This window comes from Lathyrus oleraceus, chromosome 2 (assembly GCF_024323335.1).
Source record: "Lathyrus oleraceus cultivar Zhongwan6 chromosome 2, CAAS_Psat_ZW6_1.0, whole genome shotgun sequence".
Taxonomy (NCBI): Eukaryota; Viridiplantae; Streptophyta; class Magnoliopsida; order Fabales; family Fabaceae; genus Lathyrus; species Lathyrus oleraceus.
The window spans coordinates 471867700-471894793 of record NC_066580.1 but is presented as its reverse complement, the minus strand read 5'-3'; the positions used below and the strand labels follow the sequence as shown (position 1 = coordinate 471894793).

General features: G+C 39.3%; 1 protein-coding gene across 1 annotated transcript; it reads right to left on the bottom strand.

Moving 5' to 3' along the window:
• Positions 1-13045: 13045 nt before the first annotated feature.
• On the bottom strand, positions 13046-16407 carry LOC127123804 (uncharacterized). The gene is made up of 5 exons (XM_051053985.1): positions 16091-16407; positions 15397-15568; positions 14152-14831; positions 13900-14059; positions 13046-13798 (listed from the first exon to the last, which is right to left on the bottom strand). The coding sequence occupies exons 1-5, from the start codon at positions 16405-16407 to the stop codon at positions 13046-13048; spliced, it is 2082 nt and encodes a 693-aa protein (XP_050909942.1).
• Between the last annotated feature and the right edge of the window lie 10687 nt (positions 16408-27094).

Here is a 27094-nt window from a genome sequence, read left to right as displayed (position 1 = left end):
ATGTCATTCTATCACTAAAATAATGAAATAAGTCCATAAGGGCAAAATGGTCATTTACAAAATATGTCAAATTCTAACCATGGCCTAAAGTTGATTAACTCCTAATGTTGATCTTAACCTAATGTTGAAAATGGTATGATTCTACATTCAATCAAAGGCTACTTATTTCTAATTAGAATCCAAAAACCCAATTAAAATTCTAATTAAATCTCAATAAAACCTAATCAAAATCCTAATATCCTAATGTCAAGATTTTAATCCTAATTGTCAATTACTAATCTAATTAATCTAGAATTTAACCTAATTAATCTAATCAAACTGTAAAAAACAATTAAGAAAATGAAAGAAAAAAAGCAATTGAATGAAGGTGTGAATTGGGAAATGGAGGGGCAAACTGCATTTGGCTAATGGGCTGCAGGTTAAGCCCAATACATTTTTTTGCAGGAAGCAACATTCCAAAAAATAGGGTGGTGTATAAAACAAAAATAGACATGGGCGGTGTCTGAGCCCAATCAACATTTCAAACGTTTCCAGGGGGTGCACGTAGGAAACATATGGTGAATTAGCAAAAAGCCAATGGGCTTGGTTAAGCCCAGCCCCATCTTCCTTCCATAGTCACTAGGGGTATGTTAGCAATGCATGGCATGTAAAGAGAGATTCAATGGGCCTAATGACTTAAGCCCAATCCTCTCATCTCTGTTGACTTGTCTAAGTCAACAGATTCAAATGGCCTTCTAATGCGCACTCCTTTTCTCATCGTCCGTTCACTATAATCACCGCGCCGGCGTCCGTCGCTGGCGCCGGTAATGGACTATGTCCAAAATATCACCACCATTGGCTACACCAAGACGAGCTAAGCGTGAATATAGGATTGGAATTGGGAAATCGTCCCTGTATCGGTTGAATCGAACGGATAAGTGGAAGAACCCTAGCTATCTACCAGTCAGATTAAATGGCGTATGGTACGAATCAATCCCTAACACTATGGGGCTTCTACTTCCAACCTTAGATTCTACATCCTAGTGTGCTCAACGCAAGAAAATGACACGGAATAGAAAATGACGTACCAAAGAAGATGATCGGAAAATCCACCGGTGAGTTTCTGCACTTGATTCGTTTTCTTCTTCTTCTTCTTTCGTCTTCTTCTTCTTCTTCTTCTTCTTCTTCTGAATTTGAGAATAATGGAACGAGAATGCAGTGGCTTAGCTCAAGCAAAATTGAAGCTTTGATGTGAAGCTTCAATGGCTTCTAGGAGAAAAACGAGCTTTGAGTAGGGTGAGGGAAGAGATTGCAATAGCGAGAGTGCAGGTTCAAGCAAAAATCCAATGGGTCTCAAAATGTGAGTGATGAATCTCTTAAATAGAGGTGAGGCTTGGAACTTATTAGCTTTGGATTTAGGTTTGGAGTTGGTTAGACATGGTTTGGATTTAGTTGGACCTGACTCACTGAGTTAATTGAAAACTCAGTTGGTTAATGAATGAGAAACTCAGTTAGTTATGTTAGTTTAGGTTGGTTAATGAATGAGTGAACTTGCAATTTGACTGGCTGTTATAGGTTGGGATTAGATTGAAGTTATGTTGGACTAATTTTGGTGACCTGTTGCTCATGTTGCAGGTTGAACTTAAGTGACTTTGCTTTTTCCCTTTGAATTGACGAATATATTGATATGTGAATGCCAATAACTTTGGTACATAGACTTGGTTCAGTGCTTCACAAGTTTTATGCCACTGCTTGTACTCAATTCCTTGCCCTCACTTGTTTCTTTTGCTGCAACATGGACTTTGCATATCATCTCAAACTAAGGTTTAGCCATGGTAGCCCTTTTTTGATGCAAACATGGGGAATGTTTGGCTTTGAGGTGTGCACACCACTGTGATGAAGATGCAATGCTGCTATGTCCTTGGTCTTGCCTGCTATGTTGGATCCTTTTTCCAGTTTAGCAGGTGGTGAGTATATAAGTATGGTTTCCATTTTGGCAAGGTATGTTGCAGTCCTGACTTGGTCAGTTTGTGTCTTGGTTTGTGCATCCAGCATGGTTTGCCTTCTGCAACTTGATGTCTCATGATGACCTTGCAGGATACACTCACCATTCAGGTTTTGGTTTGTAACATTGTAGCTCTGATGTTTGTTGCAACAACTTGGGTTTGAATCAGACTTGCATTACAGGTTTGGTCATGCATTACTGTTGCAGGTCCTTGGAGCTTGAATATGCTACAAGTCAGGTACTTGGCTCATGGCTTGGTGCATTGAAGGATTGTTGCAAGGTTGCAAACCTGTAAGCATTTGGCTTATGTTTCAAAGTAATGTGGCAAGTGTGTTGCAGGTTAATGGTTTACTGACAGTAGGATGATGATGCAAAATATCCTGAGTGTTGATTTTGCAACTGGACTGTTGTATGATGTTGTGCTTCTGCAGATAAGTTTTGGTTTCCATAAGGCTCACCTGAAGTTTGCCTTGTGACTTGGTGTGTTGCAACAGGATTTTTAGCTTGGTTTAAAGGGATATTATTACCTTGGTCATCTGATGCAGGTTAACCCTTGAGTATTGTTAGCTTAATCAAATGGATCTTTGCACAACAACCTGTTGATTTATGGTGCACTGGTTTTGCAGGATGCTGCTACCACTTGGTGGCATAATCATGGCCTTGTAGGAATTCAGTGATAGGATGTTGTAGTAGTAGGTATTTGGACTTGCAACAGGTATGTGGATCATGGTAGTTGTGCTTTTGTAACATGTTTCCACTGTAGGTTTTGGCTCAAATGGGGTTTGGTGATTGTTGTCTACTGCAGGGTCCAAGACAAATGTAATGGTGTGCTGCAGGACTTGGATAGACTGCTGCAGCAGCAGTGCTAACATTGTTATACCATGGATTCTCCAATGGTTGAACCATGTATTAAATTCATTTGGCTTGGTGTATTATTTTGGTTAGAGCCATGAGTGTAAGACCCCAATTTTGACCCTAAGATCCCTCATGGCATCATAACATTGCATTTGCATTGCCTCAAAGATCTTTAGCATCTTGGTTCCCTTTGCCTTTGGGTGGGACTCCTTGTGATTGGTTTGAGATCACCAAGCATGCTTGAATTATACATCATTGTTTCTCTTACTTTTGTTTACTAACCAAAAGCACAAAAATGTGTCACTAACATCTTTTGTTTGAAGCTTGAGTATCATCTAAGACACTTTGTGGGTTCTATTTAGATGATCAGTAAACACAAGGGAATGACTTGAGATACTTCCAACAGGTTCAAATGGGGTCTATTCGTCAGTCAAAATGTTAATCTTGAAGGAGCAAAAGTTTGTTCATGAGCTGTCATGCTCGCTAGGCGAGCATAATGGGTCGCCTAGCGAGTCCCAAGAAAAGCCACCAGCATCACCTACGCTCAGAGGAATTTCTTGAACTGTCATGCTCGCTAGGCGAAGCTCACGTGTTTAAAAAAAACGAAAAAACGAAAAATAAATAAATAAAAATAAATAAATAAATAAAATATAACAGAAAATTTTTGGACTTGGGCCTCTCTCATTTGAGCCCACAGGTCCACAAAAATCAGGTTATAAATTCAGAGTTTTAGTGAAACAAAAGGCATTCTATTCCTATTACCCTGGCAGGGAAAAAGATAGTGAGAGAAGAGCTAACAGAGTTCAGAGCAACCTCCAGAGACTGAAGGGAACTCATAGGCAAAGAACCAATTCCCTCTCATATAAACCCTAAGAGTGCTTTGCAAACCCAACCGTGCCATTCAATTTCATCGGTCTCTCCAATCAGGTTTGCCTTATTCCCATTACTTTATGCTTTTAATTTGAATGCTCTGAATGTATAAGGTATTATGGGTGAATTTGATACCCTTTTGATGCATGTGTTTGACAAGAGGTTTAGTCCTCCTACCCTTGGTTGCTTTTTATGAATTTTAATGGCATGATTCATGTGGTTACATTTTGATTTAGGGGCAACTCTTGATTACCCTATCTTGTTTCTCTAACCTGTTTGTTGAGTTTTGTTTTGTGAGGAATCATATGACTCTTGCAGAGATGACTTGCCTGGTGTTCCACTTTATTTGTGGGATACCACCTGGAGGTTTATTCCGATTACCTGTACTGACTCACTTTCTTTGATGGTCCTAGCTTGAGAGATCTCTGGGTTTCTTATCTCTTTATTTGTTATTGCTTCGGATCTTTATCCGTACGGTAGATCTCTCGATCCCTTTACTTTTCCCGCATGTTACCGATTTCTTAGGTTTCGTATAGCCTCTCGTGGCATGTCATTTAAGGTAGCGCGGTTCCTTCATCTAGGACTGTCTTTTTGGCATGAGCATCCCTAAACACCCCAAACTCATTGATTTTTCTTCTCCTAAGAACACGTTATCTCCTTCTACTACAGGCGAGTAAGTCTCCGAAGGTCGAGCATCCGGTAGATTGCGAAGTAACATCGTTCACCCCAAAACACAACCCTTACCCCATAGGTAGTCGAACTACGTTTTGCTCTGATTTTCATCCCAGATGAGATACGTAGGCATAAGACGCGATGTCTTAGCGAGCACACTCCTCTTTAACCCATAGGTAGTCGAGCTACTAAGACTCTGATTCTCAGATTCAGATGAGATACGTATGTAGTGGATGCGATGTCCGTGCGAGTCATTTTCTTTTGACCCTTCTTTTAGTAAGTAGTACATTAGATAAACATACACGTTTTTCTCATCCCTTCAATCATGTTTGCACAAATAAATTTTCAAAAAAAAAACAACAACCTTTGCAACAAATGTGAAAAGGGCTCCCTAGGAGTACCTAGGATGCTTTGGGTGCATAATACCTTCCCATTGCATAACCAACCCCCTTACCCAGGTCTCTGACATTTTTACTAGTTTTTGATTCGATAAAACTTTTAGGTTTTTGTTCGCTTTCTAACCATTCCTTTGGATAAATAGAAGTGCGGTGGCGACTCGACTTGTATGATTTACCTTGGATTTAGTCAATATCTCTAATGGTAACGAATACCCCGCTACAGAAAAGTGGCGACTCTGCTGGGGACGTGTATTTGCCTAGTGGGTTTTGCCGACTTTTCGTGCTTGTTGTATTGTATTTGTTTTGTGACATATTTTTGTGCAATTTGGGATTACTGTATTGTATGTAATGATTGAATTGCTTGATATTAATTCCTTGTATGCTTGGTGATCTTTGTGAGATGAGTTCTATACCCGGACTCGAGTGCACTTAGGATAGGAGAATGGCGTAGTCTTGTTGACTTGTGTGGATTTATTCCTTAGCAAGTTGACTTGCAAGTCCATTCACTTGGTGGAGGTTGTGTTGGGATCAATAATGTCACACAAGTAAGTTGTGGTTAGACATTACTCTTTCCAATATAGACCTTAGAAGCCAAGGACCTTAGTTACCAAGCCCATCTTGGCCTATTCGTAGGATGTAGTGCAAAATTCGTTCAAGTGTAAGATTTGATACGATTGTTACGCGATACTACACTCATAAGAGTCTCTCTTGAGAATATTTTCGGAATACGAGTAGTCGTTTCTCCGATAATATCCAAAAGATGGGATGATGACTATGGGAACCTTTTGTAGAACATGTTTGGCAGGTTTAAACCTTTGTACACTTCTTTTGGGTGGTTCTTAACCTAACTCCATGCTCGTGACTTACAACAAACCCTTGATTAATGGTTGATCTGTTCATGAATCCTTAATATCAATGGAACTTGGGTGTTGATAAGTTGTAAACCATAATCCACCAAAATGGATGATTGATATTAAGGATAACATGATCCATCCCATGACCTTTGTTTGGTGTGCTTTGCTTGATCCTTGAGTGTGATTGTTGCATTCATGCACCCATTTGCATCCATATCATCAATAAATAAGAAAAAATTTCAAGGAACTTAAGGGGTTTATTTGCAAAATTTTCAGACATGGAAAGACAAAGAAGGAATACAAATAAGTACAACTTCAAGCAACCAGATTTGAAAGAGTTAAGGAATCTGACATCCTATGTATTAGATCTTTTGGGTTTCAAGGCTCGTTTTGGGAAGCTTCTTCCTCTTCTGACTACTCAGGTGGATGAAGGATTGTTGAGTGTATTGGTGAAGTTTTATGATCCTTTGTACCGTTGCTTCACGTTTCCGGATTTTCAGCTTTTGCCTACCCTTGAGGAGTATGCTTACCTTGTGGGTATACCTATTCTAGACCAGTTGTCGTTCAGTGGCTTGGAAAGGGTTCCTACTTCTCAAGAGATAGCAGACATGTTACACATAGATGAATCTCTGGTTGATGCTCATATGACTACCAAAGGGGGAATTTAGGGTCTCCCTTCTGAGTTCCTCATTTCTCAAGCTACTATGTATGGGAAGGCCATGAGTGAGGACGCCTTTGAGGCCATATTTGTAATTCTCATCTATGGATTGGTATTGTTCCCCAACATCAACAAGTTTGTGGATGTGAACGCTATTAGGATCTTCTCTACTCTTAATCCCGTTCCGACTCTGTTGGGCGATACCTAATTCTCTTTGCATATGAGGAATGCAAAGGGTGGTGGCGCCATTGTGTGTTGTTTGCCTCTGTTGTATAAGTGGTTTATTTCTCACTTACCTCAGACGGTCGCTTTCAAGGAGAACAAGGAATGTCTACAGTGGTCCACGAGACTTATGTCTCTCACTAATGATGATATCTCTTGGTATAACCGTGTGTATGATGGTGTGCAGATTATTGACTCTTGTGGTGAATTTTCCAATGTACCTCTTCTTGGTACATGTGGTGGGATTAACTACAATCCTGTTTTGGAACGTCGGCAACTTGGGTTCCCCTTAAAGGATAAACCCAATAACATTCTGTTAGAGGGTGTATTCTTTCAGGATGGTAAATATCCCCAAGGCTTGAAAGCTAAGATGGTCCGCGCTTGGCGCAAGATTCATAGGAAAGGAAGGAAAGAGTTGGGTCCTAAGAATTGCATCGCTTTGGAGCCTTACACTGTTTGGGTTAGGAAGAGGGCGTCTGAGTATCTCATGCCTTACGAGTATCCGAGACCTACACCTATGATTATGGCTGGGCCTTCAACCTTCCCTAATCAAGGAGTAGAGGAGTTGAGAGACGAAGACCGTTCATGTGCCTGGATCCGTGAACGTGAAGAGTTGCTTCAGCAGATTAAGGAGAAGGATGCGTTGATTGAGTTTCTTGAGCATCAGGTTATTGATGACCCTGATGATGTATGGACTTCTCTACTTCCTCAGTCTTCTAAGTCCTGGAAGAGGAGGTATGATCGACTCGCCAAAGAGAAGGCCGATATGGAGGCAGCCTACGAGAGGGAGGTGAAGAGGCTTCACGCATCTTATATTCCTGTGTCCCGAGCTTTGGATGATTGTTTCTAGGGATCCATAGGATGATTATTTTCCTTTTCTCATGTATATGATTGATGATGCTGCACTTCTTTTCCCTGATATTATTTGATGAGATATTTCCATATGTGATAAAATGCTGAATATTTCCAGAATTTGCAAATAAAACTCTAAAGTTCCTTTGAAATAAAAAACAAATCATATGCACAAACATTGCATGCATCATATGCATAAGCAGGTTTTGTTTCCGGTCCCTTGCCCTGTGGTCTAACTCTGTGTCCTTCATTTATTTTGAAGACAAGCTGACTCACCGGTACTACACTAGAGCCAACATTTCAAGACTGATGGATCACTTAGAGCAAGAGAACCGCGAGCTGAAAGAGGAAGTGGCCAGATTGATTGCCCTAATGGAGTCACTCATGGCTGCCCAGAGCCAGTCTTCTCCGACACCTTCAACTCCTCCCCAGAGGACAATTATCTCCGAGATTGTCTCCTCTACTGTGCCCGCTGCCAGTGCACACTTTGTTCCAACAGCCATGCCAACCGGGTTCCCGTGGGGGATGCCTCCCAATTTCATGCATGAGGATCCTGTTCCTACCTTTGCTTCTCTGCCGGAATCTATCCCGGTCCTTGCCGTTCCTCCTCCTATCGTGCATACTTTGCCCAGGGTAGACGACACCATCTATCATTCTGAGCCGTCTGAGGGTCCAGATGTTTATGAGAAGATGGATGCTATGAACGATCAATTTCTTGAGCTTCGCAAGGAATTGAAAACTCTCAGAGGGAAGGATCTTTTCGGCAAGTCTGCTGCCGAACTCTGCTTGGTTCCAAATGTGAAGATCCCTGTGAAATTCAAGGTTCCTGATTTTGAAAAGTACAAAGGAAATACTTGTCCTCTTAGCCACCTGGTCATGTATGCCAGGAAGATGTCGACTCAAACCGATAATGACCAACTACTCATCCACTACTTTCAGGACAGTCTGTCCGGTGCCGCTTTGCGTTGGTACATGGGTTTAGACAGCGCGAACATCCGATCCTTCAATGATCTTGGCGAAGCATTCGTCAAGCAGTACAAGTACAACATGGATATGGCTCCCGATAGAGATTAATTGAGAGCCATGTCCCAGAAGGATAAAGAAACATTTAAGGAGTACGCCCAGAGGTGGCGAGAGGTGGCAACACAGATCGTGCCTCCGCTAGAAGAGAAAGAGATGACTAAGATCTTTTTGAAGACTTTAAGTTCTTTTTATTATGAGCGGATGATTGCTAGCGCTCCTTCTGACTTCACCGAGATGGTGAATATGGGGATGCGTCTAGAAGAAGGGGTCCGTGAAGGACGGTTAACCAGAGAAGAAGGCTCTTCTGCCAAACGTTATGGGGCGTTTGCAAAGAAGAAAGATGGAGAGGCACATGTTGTGATCTCCCATGAGAAACCAAGAAGACCCTCCGTGAGGAGGAAGACTGTGCGTCCCGCCAGTAACCAGCACCAGGTGGCTCATATAGCACCTGTTTTCAGAGACAATCAACAGTATCAGCAACATAGTAACAATCAGCAACCACATCCGCAATATCAGCAACAACAGCACCGACCGCAGCAGCAGGCCTACCAGCCTCGAAACAGTAATCAAACCAGCACGAGTTACGAGAGGAAAAGGGTCACTTTCGATCCTATTCCGATGACGTACGCAGAGTTGTATCCCTCTTTGATAGAAAGGAAGCTGATTACTCCGAGAGACCCACCGGCTATACCTGCTAACCCCTAGTGGTGGTATAAGCCTGAGTTACATTGTGTTTACCATTCTGGTGCTCCCGGCCATGACGTGGAGAATCGTTACCCTTTGAATACCAAGGTTCAAGACCTTGTGAGGTGTGGTATTCTATGTTTTGAGGACGTAGGCCCTAATGTGAAGAAGTACCCATTGCCCGAACATGGGAAATCTGTCAACATGGTCCAGGGTTGCCCTGGAAAATACAAGGTCAAATATGTCAGTCATATTCAACAGTCTCTGGTCCAGATGCATCGTTTATTGTGTGACTACAGTCATTATGAGCATGACCATGATAGATGCCGAGTCTGCTCTGTTAACCGATTGAGTTGTTGCCAGGTGCGCAAGGATGTTCAGGAAATGCTGGACGAAGGAGTCATTGAGATCCTTCAAAACAGGAATGTTGATGAAAATGAGCCTGAGGTCAATGTGATCTCCCCAATGTTCCGGATACCCGAGCCTGTTATCATCAAGTACAATGGTAGCAAGCAGAAGGCTTCTCCCGCTCTGATCATTAAGCCTGCTGGTCCTGTGCCTTACTCTTCTGAAAAGGCAGTTCCCTATCGCTACAACGCCGTAGCAGTAGAGAATGGGAAAGAGGTGTCCTTGCCCTCTTCTTCTGTTGTGAATATTGCTGATGTTAGCAGTTTGACCCGTAGTGGCCGTGTATTTTCAGCACCGCCGAAGCCTCAAATTAATGCTGATTTTGTTGAACGCCCGATTGGGAATGCTGTGAATTCTCCGAAACCGACACCTGTTGTTAAACCCTCCTCTAGATTGATAACTCCTACTTCTGTTGGCCCAAGCGGCAATGTGAAAGAAGATTGTGATGAGATGCTGAGGCTCATCAAGAAAAGCGAGTACAATATTGTAGACCAACTTCTACAAACGCCATCCAAAATATCTGTGTTATCCTTACTCTTAAATTCAGAACCACACCGAGAGGCTCTGCAGAAGGTGTTGGATATGGCATATGTGGATCACGATGTCACTTTGGAGCAATTCGATAGCATTATTGCAAACATTACTGCTTGTAACAACCTGAGCTTTTGTGACTCTGATCTCCCTGAGGAGGGAAGAGACCACAACTTGGCATTACATATATCTATGGGTTGTAGAGACGACGCCATGTCCAATGTACTAGTGGACACTGGGTCATCATTGAACGTATTGCCAAAGTCCACTCTCTCAAAGCTATCATATCAAGGGCCTCCCATGAGGCAGAGTGGGGTAGTTATGAAGGCTTTCGATGGGTCTCGCAAAACTGTGATTGGAGAAGTTGATCTCCCAATCAAGATCGGACCAAGTGATTTCCAAATTACCTTCCAGGTTATGGACATTCACCTATCATACAGCCGTCTCTTAGGCAGACCATGGATTCACGAAGCAGGCGCCGTGACGTCCACACTACACCAGAAATTGAAATTCGTGAAAAACAAGAAACTGGTAGTGGTAGGGGGAGAAAGGGCTCTCCTGGTTAGCCATTTGTCTTCCTTCTCTTATATAGATGTTGAGGTTGAAGTTGGAACCCCTTTCCAAGCGTTATCTATTGCTGAGCATATTGAGAAAAGAACTCCTTCATTTACTTCCTATAGAGATGCGAAGCTGGCCATTGAGCGTGGTGCAACCACTGGCTTAGGAAAAATGATTGAGTTAGAAGACAACGAGTCCCGGACTGGCATAGGTTTTTCTTCTGGCACTTTCAACAAGCAAGGGTTATTCAAGAGTGGAGGTTTCATCCACACTGGTCTAGACGAGGAGGTTGCTGCCGTTTTAGAAGAAGATACAAAGGATTCTGGCAACTTCATCATCCCTGGAGGGGTCTGCAACAATTGGGTCGCTGTGGATGTTCCAACAGTTGTCCATAAGTCAACGTAATGATCACTTTGTTTTAAAACCCTTCTCCCATGCCAAAAGGAGGAGTGATGACATTGATGGCGCATAAATACAATGATATTTTCATTCAATAAATTCATGTTAAATGTTTGTTTTTCCCATTTATTTTCCCTTTTTGTTTTTGCATGAAATTGGTGATCACATAAAACCCTAAAAAATAAAATAAAATCAACCTTCTCATCTGCATAATGATTTTCCTTGTTTGAATTCTAAATCTTTTCATATCCAAAATCATTATGCAGGTTGATTTCTAAACCCATTGAACATAATGACCCAACACCATCTCCCAATTTTGAATTCCCTGTATTTGAGGCAGAGGAAGATGATGTTGAAGAGATTCCTGATGAGATCACCCGACTACTTGAGCATGAAGAGAAGATCATTCAGCCGCATCTTGAGAATCTGGAAACAGTCAACTTGGGGTCTGAAGATTGTGTGCGAGAGGTAAAGAGTGGGGCACTTCTGGAAGAATCTGTTAAGAAGGGGTTGATTAAGTTGCTACGAGAATATGTTGACGTCTTTGCCTGGTCATATGAAGACATGCCTGGTCTAGATACTGATATTGTGCAACATTTCCTACCTCTAAAGCCTGAGTGCATGCCTGTAAAGCAGAAACTCAGAAGAACTCATCCTGATATGGCAGTGAAGATCGAAGAGGAAGTTCAGAAGCAAATTGATGCGGGGTTCCTGGTGACTTCTATATATCCTCAATGGATGGCCAATATTGTGCCCGTGCCTAAGAAAGATGGAAAAGTCCGGATGTGTGTGGACTATAGAGACTTGAATAAAGCTAGTCCGAAAGATGATTTCCCTCTACCACATATTGATATGTTGGTAGACAATACAGCTAAATTCAAAGTCTTCTCGTTTATGGATGGATTTTCCGGATATAATCAGATTAAAATGGCACCCGAGGATATGGAGAAGACAATATTCATCACACCTTGGGGAACATTCTGTTATCGAGTGATGCCCTTCGGTTTGAAGAACGCCAGAGCCACGTATCAACGAGCTATGACCACCTTGTTTCGTGATATGATGCACAAGGAGATTGAGGTATATGTTGACGATATGATTGCTAAGTCAAGAACGGAAGTTGAACATGTAGAGCATTTGTTGAAGCTTTTCCAGCGTTTGAGGAAATATAAGCTTCGTCTGAATCCCAACAAGTGTACATTTGGAGTCCGTTCTGGCAAGTAATTGGGCTTCATTGTTAGTGAAAGAGGTATTGAGGTTGATCCTGCAAAGGTCAAAGCAATACAAGAGATGCCTGCGCTCAAAACTGAGAAGCAAGTCCGAGGTTTTCTTGGCCGCTTGAATTATATCTCCGGATTCATATCCCACATGACTGCCACATGTGCGCCTATATTCAAGCTCCTCCGGAAAGATCAGTCCCATGATTGGACCGAGGATTGCCAGAAAGCTTTCGACAGTATTAAAGAATATCTATCTGAGCCTCTGATTCTGTCTCCGCCCATAGAGGGAAGACCTTTGATCATGTATCTGACTGTTCTTGAAGACTCGATGGGTTGTGTCCTTGGTCAGTTAGACGAATCAGGGAAGAAGGAGTATGCTATTTACTACATGAGTAAGAAGTTCACTAATTGTGAGTCTCGATACTCAATGCTTGAAAAGACATGCTGTGCTTTGGCTTGGGCTGCTAAGCGCTTACGCCAGTATATGATAAATCATACGACTTGGTTGATATCCAGAATGGATCCAATCAAGTACATCTTCGAGAAGCCTGCTTTAACAGGGAGAATTGCCCGTTGGCAGATGTTGTTATCTGAGTATGATATTGAGTATCGAGCTCAGAAGGCTAATAAAGGTAGTATCTTGGCTGACCATTTGGCACATCAGCCTATTGAAGATTATCAGTCAGTTCAGTATGACTTCCCGGATGAGGAAATTCTGTATTTGAAAGTAAAAGATTGCGATGAGCCTACACTTGATGAAGTAAAGTAGCACAAACAAAAGTGCACACAAGGGTGCTTGAAATCTTAGTCAGAGACCACACAAAAAAACCAAAAAAACACTATAATTAGATATCTTTCTAACTATCTGAGTCTGTAGTAACATACTTCTCTCCTTCATCTTCTTTATCTTCATCATTCTCAGCATCATTGCCACCAGTAGAGTCCTCTACACCAGCTCCAACATTGTCATCACCAACATGTTCAGCTTCCTTTTCCTCTTCATCCATCAAAGCCTTGATCAATTTTTCAAGCTTTATCTTTGTAGCAGTGCTAGACTGGATAGAATCATCCAATTCTTTACATGTCTCCTTTAGTTGAGTAATAACAATCTCCTTGGAAGTGGCAGGGCCAGGTACTTGAGAAGATGTCATGACAATATTTGGAACATGCGTTCCAGCAAACAGTTTGTAATGGAGGGATAAAGGATATTCCCTTTTCTTCATATTATCAACAGGCAATAAGATTCCAGGATGTTGGTTCAGGATTATCCCACATATGAGTGAGGGAAAGAAGATACGCATCTTCACAACAGTTGAAAAGGCCTGCTTTAGAACATGTTCAAAAATGTACATCCCAAAATCAAAAGCTCTTCTTATTATAATAGCATATATAAACTTCCCAAGCCCAGTAGAGATGGTTGAAGTATGATTTGTAGGCACCCAGTTGACAGTCTCAATCGTATGAAGGATTGCATACTTGACACTTAGCTTCCCAGCTGACAACTTTCCTCTGTTTAGCCAGTGCTTCACCTGCTTGGCAGTTATCTCCTTGCACACTTGGTCATCTGCAACCTCTAGCTCAGCCTGGGGTTCTCCAGTCCTTCCCAAAAACTTGTTGATTACAACAAGAGAAAATGTCACGAAATTTCCTCTAACATACACCTTCCTATAGTCTTAACCCTTCACATCATCACACCATCAAAAATGGTCACCACAAACTCCTTGACTAGACCTTCATAGTAAGGACCAAATTTTGTGACAATCTTAATCAAACCAGCAACCTCTATCAGCTCCACCATCTCCTTACATTTTAGGGCATCCTTACCCAATTCCCTCTCCAAAGTTATCCTCCTTTGAATAACATACTTCCATCTTTCAACATTCTTCACATAATGTAAAGACACATTATCCAATGGAGCCTCGGGCACAACAACATAAGGCTTCTTTGGAGCAGATCTTCTCACAGGAGTGATGTCTTGGACATCCTCTTCGACCTCAAACTCAGAATCACTTGAAGAAAAAACTTTTCTCTTCCTCGTAGGAGTAACAACTTTACTCCAGGTCTAGCAGGACCAACAGAAGATTTTCCTTTGGAACTTCTAGAGGGAGTGCTTTTCATACCACCTGATTTTCTTTTTATCTCCTTAGAAGGAGAATCTTCAAACATCACAACCTTTCCCTTTCTTCTATGAAGTCTCTTGGATATTCCCGGAGCCAAGATATTGGTAAGAGGTTCCTTATCAAATGTTAGGCCATCCATATTGATAACATAATTAGCCTTCTTCTTACTCCTTATTTCATGAGCAGCTTGCTCAGGGACGCATTCATCAGCCTTTTCACTAGAATCACTATCAGGGCAAGTTTCTTTTTCCAAAGATGTTTGAACATCTGGAAAAACATCTGATTCCACTTCCTTCAACATAGAGGTAACAAACTTCCAAAGGTCCTTATCAATGGCAATCCTTTCCACTTCAGATTGATTCTCAGTGACACTAGTATGCTTAGTAGGGTTTCTCATCTCAGAACCTTTAGACCTAGAACCCTCTTCAATAAAAGTCTTATCTTCACTAGGGATTGTAGGCTCAGAAATAGAAGACTTACCATAAGTCTTGACATTCTTTGAAATAGATGGCTTTGCTTTCTTCTAAGTGGGTCCAGGATTCATGGATAAGGGAGCAACATCCGAGAAAAGATCAGACAGATTGATCATTTGGAATGGTTCATCTGCCATAGCAGTTGGAGAAGATGACCCAATGATTTCAGTTGAGATATGCATGTGCTTTGGTGAAGACTGTTTTGACATCTTTGGTAACACTTGACACATACGATTTGCGGAAAGACGTGTAAGAGAAGGTGAGCACAAATTTCGAGAGAGGAACAAAATGTTTGAACGAAACGGGTAACATGTTTCCGTCCAAAAAGATACACAGTGGAGTAATGGGCTTAGACAAGTGTTTCGTGTGGAATGATTAAAGTGAAAAATTTATTTGACACACATAAATAGTTGTAATTGCTATAAGTCCTCATAAACACAATACTAAGTTTTCCTCTTAATTTTTCAAACTAAACTGCATCCAAGGCTTTGGTAAAAATGTCAGCAAGTTGATTTTCAGTGCTAACATGCTTAAGTGTTATGACTTTGTCTTCAAGAAGTTCTCTAATAAAATAATTCACGTTGTCAATGTGTTTAGTCCTACTGTGTTGAATACGATTTTGGAGATATTAATAGCACTCAAGTTGTCACAGAATAATGTCTTGACATCCTGTGTGACATTATATTCAATCAACATTTGTTTCATCCACATTAGTTGAGAGTAGATGCTACTTGCTGCTATGTACTCAGCTTCCTCAGTAGATAGAAATACACAATTATGTTTCTTGCTGAACCATGAAATCAAATTGTTTCCCAAAAAGAAACATCATATAGAGGTACTCTTCCTGTCATCAACACTACCAGCCCAATAAACATCACAATACCCCACTAACATTGAATTTGAATCATGAGAATACAACATTTCATAATCACATGTACCATTCACATACTTCATAATACTTTTTACTTGATTGATTTGACTCACTTTGGGTTTTCCTTTGTATCTAGCAAAAACTCCAACAGCAAAAGTTATATCTGGTCTGCTTGCTGTAAGGTATAGAAGATTATCAATCATGCTTCTATATAAAGTCTGATCAACACTAACGCCCTTTTAAACTTTAGATAACTTCAAGTATGTAGGAGCAGGAGTTCTTTTGTGACTAGCATTCTCCAATCCAAATTTCTTCATAATATTATTTGCATATTTTCTTTGATAAAGAAAGATGGACTCTTCCATCTGTTTGACTTGGAGTCCAAGAAAGAAAGTTAATTCATCTTCCAAACTCATTTCAAACTCAGATTGCATTTACTTGACAAAATGTTGGACCATCTCATCTGACATCCCTCCAAATACAATATCATCCACATAGGTTTGAGCTATCATAAGTTTTCCATCCTTCTCTTTGACAAAGAGAGTTTTATCAATTCCACCCTTTTTATATCCATGGTTGATGAGAAACTCAGTCAACCTTTCATACCAAGCTCTTGGAGCTTGTTTTAAACCATACAACGCCTTCTTTAGTTTGAACACATGATTTGGGAAAGTAGGATCAACAAATCCTTTTGGTTGTTCAACACACACTTCTTCATTTAAATAGCCGTTTAAAAATGCACTTTTAACATCCATTTGGAACAACTTGAACTTTAAAAGACATGCCACTCCAAGTAACAATCTGATATATTCCAAGCGAGCCACAAGAGCAAATGTTTCATCAAAGTCCACTCCTTCAATTTGAGTGTATCCTTGAGCAACAACTATGGCTTTAATTCTGGTAACAACACCTTGTTCATCTGACTTGTTCTTATAAAACCATTTAGTACCAATAACATTTGTCCCTTCAGGTCTTGGTACCAAATCCCAAACCTCATTTCTTTTGAATTGGCCAAGTTCATCTTGCATAAGATTAATCAAGAACTCATCAATCAAGGCCTCCTTGATATTCTTGGGTTCAAATTTTGAAACAAGATATGCATTTGACATAACTTCCCTTGATCCGGTACTTATCCCTTCATTTAGATTTCCTATTATAAGCTCTTTAGGATGATTTTTCTAAATTATGATGGGAGGTCCTTTGTTAGCTGACTCAGTCTCTGTAGGTTCATTATTAGCACGTGAGTCTGCAACATCTTCAGGAACACCATTCATAGATGTTTCAACATCATCTGTGACATTATCTTCTTTAGTTAAGTCATCAACAACAATATTTATAGATTCCATCATCACCTTAGTTCTGGAGTTGAATACTTTATATGATCTACTGTTTATAGAGTATTCCAAAAAAATTCCCTCATCACTTTTAGGATCCATTTTTCTCCTCTACCCACGATCTGCCAAAATATAACATTTAATTCCAAATACATGGAAATACTTCACAGTTGGCTTTCTTCCTTTCCACAGTTCATAAAGTGTAGCAAATGTAATAGATCTGATAGTCACTCTATCATGGATATAACAGGCAGTGTCCATGGCTTCAGCCCAAAAATGATATGGTAGTTTCTTAGCATGAAACATGACCCTGGCACATTCTTAAATAATCCTATTCTTGCGCTCAACCACACCATTCTATTGAGGGGTGATGGGTGAAGAGAACTCATGACTAATCCCTTCAGAAGTGTATAATTCATCAAACTTGCTATTTTCGAATCCCTTCCCATGGTCACTTCTAATTCTAGCAATACCACAATCCTTCTCTCTTTGATCTTTTGACAAAGTTCTTTAAATACTTCAAACACTTCAAACTTATCTTTGATGAAATTCACCCAGGTGAACCTTGAGAAGTCATCAACAACAACATAGGCATACCTCTTTCCTCCAAGACTTTCAACCTGCATAGGTCCCATCAAGTCCATATGAAGTAGCTCCAGAACTTTTGAAGTGGTCAGATGTTAGAGCTTCTTATGTGACGTCTTTATTTTCTTCCCAATTTGAGATTCACCATAGATTCTCCCTTCATTAATTTTCATCTTGAGAATACCTCTGAATGCTTCCTTTGACAAAACTGTCTTCATACCTTTTAGATGTAAGTGACTAAGATTTTGATGCCATAACTTAGCTTCATCTTCTTTTGACATCAAGCATGTGGAGAAACAATGTGTTTCTGAGGAGTCCACATATAACAGTTATCTTTTGATCTGGCTCCCTTCATGATAACTTCATTATTCTCATTTGTTACCAGGAATTCAGATTTAGTAAAGTTAACTTTGAGACCTTGGTCACGTAGTTGACTAATACTTATCAAATTAGCAGTCAACCCTTTAACAAACAATACATCATCAAGACTAGGCAGTCCAGGAGAGTCCAACTTTCCAACACCTCTTATTTCACCTTTTGATCCATCTCCAAAAGTGACATAGCTAGTGGAATATGATTTAATATCCACCAGGAATTTCTTGACACCAGTCATGTGTCTAGAACAACCAATATCAAAATACCAATTCTCTCTAGCAGAGGCTCTGAGGGAGGTGTGAGCTATGAGACCAGAAGTTCCATTTCTAGGAATCCATTCTATCTTTGCTCTAATAATAGTCTGTTTTCTTCTGGGTTGTGAAACACGTTTGGGATAGCCATATAGTTTGTAACAGTAGGGTTTTATGTGACCAAACCTTCCACAATAATTGTTGGTGTAAGCCCTAGAGGCCAATACTTTGGGTACTTGTATCGAATTATTTATTAATAATAAGCTTTTTCTTTATTATGTTTGTTTAATAAAGTCCCTAAAATAGCTAGTCCGTTTAATGTATCAAGTGTGACTTAATCATGAGATAACATTAAACATAAGGACACTATTCTTAAAATATCAGTAGTCGAGCTTTGTTGTGAAGTGGGATAACATTAAAGCATTAAGACTATTATGTATATATACTGATGATCACATCTCATAAATCATGGATAAGGAATTATCCAGTCTTAAACATAAGTATGAATATTGAGAGTAATATTTATACTGGATTGACCCGCTATGAGAATACTATATAGAATGTTATGCTAAGTGTCATAAGTTATTCTCATGGTGATAATGGTGTATACCACCCTTTGACCTGAAACCATTATGTACCCTAGATGTAGAGTCGAGTGCCTTATTGTTGATCAAACATTGTCCGTAACTGGATGACCATAAAGACAATTGATGGGTACTCCACGAAGAATGTTGAGGGACATGAGTTACCTAGATGGAATTTGCCCATCCTGCGTAACAGGATAAATGTCTACGGGCCCAATATTGAATTGGACAAGGATGACACAGTCCATGCCTTGTGTTAATATAGACATAAGGGCAAAAGGATAATTATACACATACGTATTATCACAAAAGGATTTGTCATATTACATGACATTTTTGTGTCTTGGGTAGCAGTGATGTGTTGCTAGATACCACTCACTGTTTATTATGTTAAATACACGATTTAATATAATTTCCAATGCCGCGAAAACCTACAGGGTCACACACAAAAGGACAGATTGATGAGAGATAGAGTAACTAAGGAACACCGTAAGGTACGGTGCACTTAAGTGAATTGTAGAACATCGTAAGGTACGATGTACTTAAATAGAATACGAAATATGGTAAGGTATCATGCGCTTATGTGATGTTGGCATATTATAAGATATGGGCCACATACACTTAAGTGGGCTTTTTAGCTTGCATCCCACACAAGTGGTTCTATAAATAGAACCCTTGTGTAGAAGCATTTGTGCAGTTGCAATTTCATTTCTCTCTCTATCTCTCTCACTCAAAGCATTCATTCATAACAGGTAGCATTGAGATTGAAGGAATCCGTTCATGTGGACTGAGTAGAGGCGTTGTCACCATTCAACGTTCGTGATCGCTCCGTAGATATGCATCAAAGGTTTCAATCGCCACAAGAGGTAACGATTTTATCACTGATCATGCCCATTCGTAAGGATCACTAAAGGAGATTTTTTTTAAAATTTCGTTGCGTTTTGGATCGCCCTTCTCCTTCAGTGGTATCAGAGCCACTTAGGAAACCATGCATCTGATAGCTATTTATTTTCTGTATTTTATGTATTAATACGATTAAAAGACAGAATGAATCAAAGAATAAACGAGTAATTAAATTTGGCATCATATGTGTACGATTTGGATGATTGATGTTGATTATGCTTCAGAATCCGACGTTAGTATGGTGAAGTAGCGATACATCGATCATTCATAGGTTACACAATTGAGATTGATCAAGTTATATATATGACATAAATAATCCTGATGCAAAATATGGTATATACGATATACTATTTTTGTTTTGTTCATTCAACCATTTAATGGTTGTTTTCCTTTGAGCGATCAATGGTCATTTGCTTCTTGATCCGACATTAGTATGGTGAAGCAATGACAGGTTTATTATTGGAATTTAAATTAATAATAATAATGTGTTTATTATTATTTTCTTATGGTGATCGGTTATGGTCTTAGTTTTCCTTTATTTTGCCTTGGGATTTTAAAATACGACTTGCATGTCGTGCCTCTCTTTTAATCTCTTAATGTAACTTCTTTTCTCATCTCACTCCCTTGTATGTAAAACGAGTTTCTTTTATGTAATGTAATGTTATGAAGAAAGAGAAGAATACAATATCAAAGGAGGACAACCTTGAAGATCTTGCTTGGAGAAGCTTAGATCGTTATTAGGTTAGCTTAGGTTCTCTCATTGGCTTGGGAGAACAATTGCGCTAGGGGGCATAACTGTTTCATTATGTATGTTGATGCATGTGAGAGATGATTTATTTGATAAATAAGCCGGTGAGATCAGAATAATTGCAAATTCCCTCAAATTAAATATTAAGTTTATGCTTTCCAAGTTTTAGCACTCAACAAGATTAGTATCGAATAATGTAGGTTTCGCCTACGCGAGGTGCATATTCTATATTAGTAAGGTACGGTGGGATAATTGTAATATCCAATGGCTAAAACAATGGGTCAAACTTAACTAAACAAATTATAATAAGATTATATATGTTTAGAAGCAAGAGTTGGAATGATCCATGTGATGTATTGAAATAAGGAGTTATTCACCCAACTAAAATATTCGAGAGTTGTATTAGATACAATTGGAAGGAGTTCCTACCTAAATAACCTAGTTTTGTGTAATCTGCCTACGTGGACTTAAAACAAAGTGAAATGTGGATCTCGACCCACTAGAAAATCTTCCAACGGTATTTTCCGAATCAAATGGTGAGGGTCATTTGTTTTGAGTAAAATAGTGGGAGCATATTTAATTAAAGGCCTAATTAAATATGTTATTGGTACTTATATTTTCATTATTTTCATGTAGATTACCATAACAACAAACACCTCAAACAATATTTTGCGATCAATCCTTGATAAGGAAAAATTGTCTGGGACAAATTTTCTGGATTGGAACCGAAATCTGAGGATTATCCTCAAACATGATAGAAAGCTGTATGTCTTGGAGAAACTTGTTCCTGAAGAAGAACCTCCTAGTTCTGCACCTAAGGCATAAAGATATGCTTATAAGAAGCATTTCGATGATGCCAGTGAAACTGCTTGCCTCATGCTAGCTACTATGAACTCAGAGTTGCAAAAGCAACATGAGAACATGGCAGCGTTCAATATGATTTAACACCTGAAGATGCTCTATCAAGAGCAAGCAAGACATGAAAGGTTTGAAGTTTCAAAATCCCTTTTTTAAGGCAAGTTAGCTAAGGGAGCCCTTGTAGGTCCCCATGTGCTCAAGATGATTGGGTATGTGGAGAACCTTGAGAGGTTGGGTTTTCCCCTCGGAAAGGAACTTGCGACTGATTTGATCTTGCAATCATTGCGAGATAGATTCAGTCAATTTGTCCTTAATTTCAATATGAATGATATGGACAAATCTCTTCCTGAACTGCTAGCCATGTTAAGAACTGCTTAGCAGAATCTAAAGTCAAAAGGGAAGTCCATTCTGATGATCGGAAATGGAAAGAGATAGAACAAAAGACCCACTAAGCAGGGTGATAAAGGGAAAGGCAAGGAAGTTGCCAAACCCAATCTCACTACTCCTACTTTGAAGCCTAGTAGAGGCATAGAAAAGGAAGGAACATGCTTCCATTGTGGTAAGACCAGACACTGGAAGAGAAACTGCCCAAAGTACCTCGAAGATAAGAAGAATGGAGTAGAGACTTCAACTTCAGGTATTTTTGTTATTAAAATTAATTTATCTATTTCTGCATCATGGGTATTAGATGCTGGATACGGTTATCACATTTGTACCAATGTGCAGGGGATAAAAAGGAGTAGAGATTTGACAAAAGGTGAAGTTGACCTATGAGTTGGCAATGGAACAAAGGTTGTTGCTTTAGCCGTAGGAACTTATGTATTGACTTTACCTAGTGGTTTAATAATTCAATTAGAGAACTGTTATTATGTACCTGCAATTAGCAAGAATATCATTTCCCTTTCTTGTTTAGACAAGTTTGGTTTTTCATTTATAATAAAGAACAATTGTTGCTCCATTTATTTGAATGATATATTCTATGCTAATGCACAAATGAGCAATGGATTATATGTTCTTGATCTTGAAATGCCTATTTATAACATTAATACTAAAAGGATGAAATTTAATGAGTTAAATCCCACTTACCTTTGGCATTGTCGATTAGGCCACATAAATGAGAAACGCATTTCAAAACTCCATAAAGATGGACTCTTGGACTCTTTTGATTATGAATCATATGAGACATGCAGATCTTGTTTAATTGGAAAGATGACAAAGTCTCCATTCACAAGAAAAGGTGAAAAAACTAATGATCTTTTGGCCCTCATACATACTGATGTATGTGGACCACTGAACATACCAGCCAGAGGAGGTTTTCAGTACTTCATCATATTTACTGATGATTTCAGTAGATATGGTTATGTGTATTTAATGAAACACAAATCAGAGTCCTTTGAAAAGTTCAAGGAATTCAAGAATGAAGTAAAAAACCAACTAGGTAAGAATATTAAAACTCTTCGATCAGATCGAGGTAGTGAGTATTTAAACCTAGAGTTTGATGACCACCTGAAAGAGTGTGGGATCCTATCCCAACTTACTCCTCCTGGAACACCCCAATGGAACTGTGTATCTGAGAGAAGAAATCGAACCTTGTTAGACATGGTCCGATCCATGATGAGTCACGCCGATCTTCCAAACTCCTTTTGGGGACATGCACTATTAACAGCAGCTTACACACTTAACCGTGTTCCATCCAAAAAGGTTGAGAAGACACCATATGAGATATGGAGTGGTAAGAAACCACATATGTCTTACATGAAGATTTGGGGTTGCGAAGTTTATGTGAAACGATAAATTTCAACTAAGCTTGAGCCCAAATCTGACAAATGCTTATTTGTGGGGTATCCTAAAGAAACAAGGGGGTATTACTTCTACAATCCTTTTGAGGGCAAAGTGTTTGTCGCTCAAACTGGATTTTCCTAGAAAAGGATTTTATTTCCAAAGGAATCAATGGGAGGAAAGTAGAGCTTGAATAAATTCAAGAATCGCAAATCATTGATACACCTATGTCTAAGACCCCAATTTTGACCCTAAGATCCCTCATGGCATCATAACATTGCATTTGCATAGCCTCAAGGATCATGAGCATCTTGGTTCCCTTTGCCTTTGGGTGAGACTCCTTGTGATTGGTTTGAGATCACCAAACATGCTTGAATTATACATCATTGTTTCTCTTACTTTTGTTTACTAAAAAAAATAAAAAATAAAAATAAAAAAATAAAAAAAAACGAAAAATAAAAAAAATAAATAAATAAATAAATAATAAATAAATAAATAAATAAATAAATAAAATATAACAAAAAACAATTTTGGACTTGGGCCTCTCTCATTTGAGCCCACAGGTCCACAAAAACCAGGTTATAAATTCAGAGTTTCAGTGAAACAAAAGGATGCCATTCCTATTACCCTGGCAGGAAAAAGAAAGTGAGAGAAGAGCTAACAGAGAACTCAGAGCAACCTCCAAACCCTGAAGGGAACTCAACTGCACAGAATCACCTCTGCCTCACATAAACCCCAAAGATTGTTTTGTAAACCTCACGGGTGCAACTCAATTTCAATCAAGCTCTCCAATCAGGTTTATCTTATTCCCATAATTTTATGCTCTTAATTTGAATCATCTGAGGGTATGAGGTATTATGGGTGAATTTGATACCCTTTTGATGCATGTGTTTGATAGGAGGTTTAGGCCTCCTACCCTTGGTTGTTTTTTGTGAGCTTTTTTGAATTTTAATGGCATGATTCATGTGGTTACATTTTGATTTGGGGGCAACCCTTGATTACCCTATCTTGTTTCTCTAACCTGTTTGTTGATTTTTTTTGTGAGGGCTCACATGACTCTTGCAGAGATGGCCTGGTGTTCCACTTTATTTGTGGGATACCCCCTGGAGGTTTAATCCGATTACCTGTGCTTAATGGCTTGAGATATTTGTTTGTGACTGCTTATTCCAAAGGATGGTAGCCACTTGGATCATCAATATGATCTCAAGAGGGGAAATCCTAATGTGGTTTTATTTTCTTTTCCCTTATCTCTTGTATGTTTAGGAATTTAACCCTTTTCTTTTTTTTTCCCCATTCTAACCCAAGCCAAAACTTTTTGTGCAAACAATAACTTTTGTTTTCAACATTAGAAACCTAAGCCTTATGCTTTTGATTTTCAAAACTTATTTTTCATAACACTTATTCTGAATTGAACCTTTTAATCCACTTTAACCATATTTTTGTAAATACTTTTAATTGGTAAATATAACCCATTCAAATACTTTTTGTGGTTTCAATGGCCACCTTCTTAATCAAACCCTTTTTTTATAACCATTAGCTATTAGGTTTGAATTATCCTTGAGGTAGATATAATACTCACCTTTATCCTTAGTGATGGACAATGAGTCTTCCATGCTTATTATAGGTTTAACCCCTCACATGGTGGATTTGTGGTTTTAGGTTGAGTTTTCTCCCTTTGATAACAAAAGACCTTAAGGTTTTTGGACCAATCAATTCACCAACTTTTTTTTGAATTTTTTTACCCCGAACTACGAGGTTTTGATCCTAATCTTTTTTTAAGATGGTACGTAGGCAATGGGTTCATCCATTCAAACACAAAATGTAAATAAATTTGTATATTCTTTTCTCATCCCTTCAATCATGTTTGCAAAAATAAATTTTCACAAAAAAAAAACAACAACCTTACAACAAATGTGAAAAGGGCTCCCTAGGAGTACCTAGGATGCTTTGGGTGCCTAACACCTTCCCATTGCATAACCAACCCCCTTACCCAGATCTCTGACATTTTTACTAGTTTTTGATTCGATAAAACTTTTAGGTTTTTGTTCGCTTTCTAACCATTCCTTTGGATAACTAGAAGTGCGGTGGCGACTCGACTTGTATGATTTACCTTGGATTTAGTCAATATCTCTAATGGTAACGAATACCCCGCTACACTATGGAGGAATTAGAGCAGGAAACACAAGTAGTTGTGGAAGAGCAACCTGCTCAAGTAGAACAAGACCAGCGTAGATCAAGCAAGATATATCACCTACCTGAGAGATATGGATATCTCATAACTGATCAAGGTGATGTATTACTCATGGATCAAGATGAGCCTGTGACCTACCAAGTGGCCATAACTGGTCCCAAGTCTGAGAAGTGGCTAGAAGCCATGAAATATGAAATGGATTCCATGTACACAAACCAAGTTTGGACCTTGGTAGAGCCTCCTGTAGGAGTTAACCCTATAGGATGCAAGTGGGTCTTCAAAAAGAAGACTGACATGGATGGTAAGGTACATACCTATAAGGCAAGACTGGTTGCAAAAGGATATAAACAAATTCATGGGGTTGACTATGATGAAACCTTTTCACCAGTTGCAATGCTTAAATCTGTTCGGATTTTACTTGCTATCGTTGTATATCATGATTATGAAATATGGCAGATGGATGTCAAAATTGCTTTCCTTAATGGAAATCTTCTTGAGGATGTGTACATGACACACCCAGAAGGATTTGACATACCAGAAGAAGCCCAAAAGATATGTAAGTTACAAAGATCAATCTATGGATTGAAGCAAGCTTCCAGAAGATGGAATCTTCGTTTTGATGAAACAGTAAAATAATATGGATTCATCAAGAACAAAGATGAGCCTTGTGCCTACAAGAAGGTTAGTGGGAGCATGATCGTTTTCCTAGTATTATATGTAGATGACATATTACTCATTGGAAATGATGTCCCTACCCTGCAACAAGTAAAGTCTTGGTTAGGGAAATGCTTTTCTATGAAGGACCTAGGTGAAGCAACCTATATATTAGGAATCAGGATCTATAGAGATAGATCATAAAAAGTGCGTGGCCTAAGTCGGAGTACATACATAGACAAAGTGCTAATACGTTTTAATATGCATGATTCCAAGAAAGGATTCATACCTATGCAACATGGCTTATGTCTATCAAAAACACAACCCCCTTCAACTAAGGAAGAAAGAGATCACATGAATAAGATTCCATATGCATCTGCAATAGGATCTATCATGTATGCCATGTTATGTACTCGACCAGATGTCTCGTATGCTTTAAGTGCAACGAGTAGGTACCAATCTGATCCTGGTGATGCACATTAGGTAGTTGTCAAGAATATCCTTAAGTATTTGAGAAGGACTAAGGACTCATTCTTGATATATGGAGGTCAGGAAGATCTTGTTGTAATTGGATACACTAATGCTAGCTTCCAGACAGATAAGGATGACTTTAGATCGCAATATGGTTATGTGTTTTGCTTAACGGTGGCGTTGTGAGCTGGAAAAGTTCAAAGCAAGATACAATTGCTAATTCTACAACTGAGGCCGAGTATATTGCTGCCTCAAGTGCAGCAAAGGAAGTTGTTTGGATCAAAAAGTTCATTAGTGAACTTGGCATAGTTCCTAGCATTGTGGATCTCATTGGTCTCTATTGTGATAACAATGGTGCTATGCACAAGCTAAGGAGCCTAGATATCACCAACGATCCAAACACATACTTAGGCGTTATCACCTCATTCGAGAGATAGTAGATAGATGAGATGTGAAAATATGCAGAGTACTTACACTTGACAATATTTCCGACCCACTGACAAAGCCTCTTGCGCAGCAGAAGCATGATGACCATACTAGATCTATGGGCATTAGGGGTATGCCTGATTGACTCTAGTGCTAGTGGGAGATTGTTGGCGTAAGCCCTAGAGGCCAATACTTTTGGTACTTTTATCAAATTATTAATTAATAATAAAAGGCTTTTTCTTTATTATGTTTGTTTAATCAAGTCCCTAGAATAGCTAGTCCG

Excerpts from the sequence above, each read along its gene's own strand:
- LOC127123804 (XM_051053985.1), bottom strand. The coding sequence starts at position 16,407 with ATGGATGTTAAAAGTGCATTTTTAAACGGCTATTTAAATGAAGAAGTG. Across the intron at positions 15,569-16,090 it reads ATGGTCCAACATTTTGTCAA|CAAGAAACATAATTGTGTAT; the intron begins GTAAATGCAATC and ends TTCATGGTTCAG. Across the intron at positions 14,060-14,151 it reads ATGTCCAAGACATCACTCCT|ATGGAAGTATGTTATTCAAA; the intron begins GTGAGAAGATCT and ends GAATGTTGAAAG.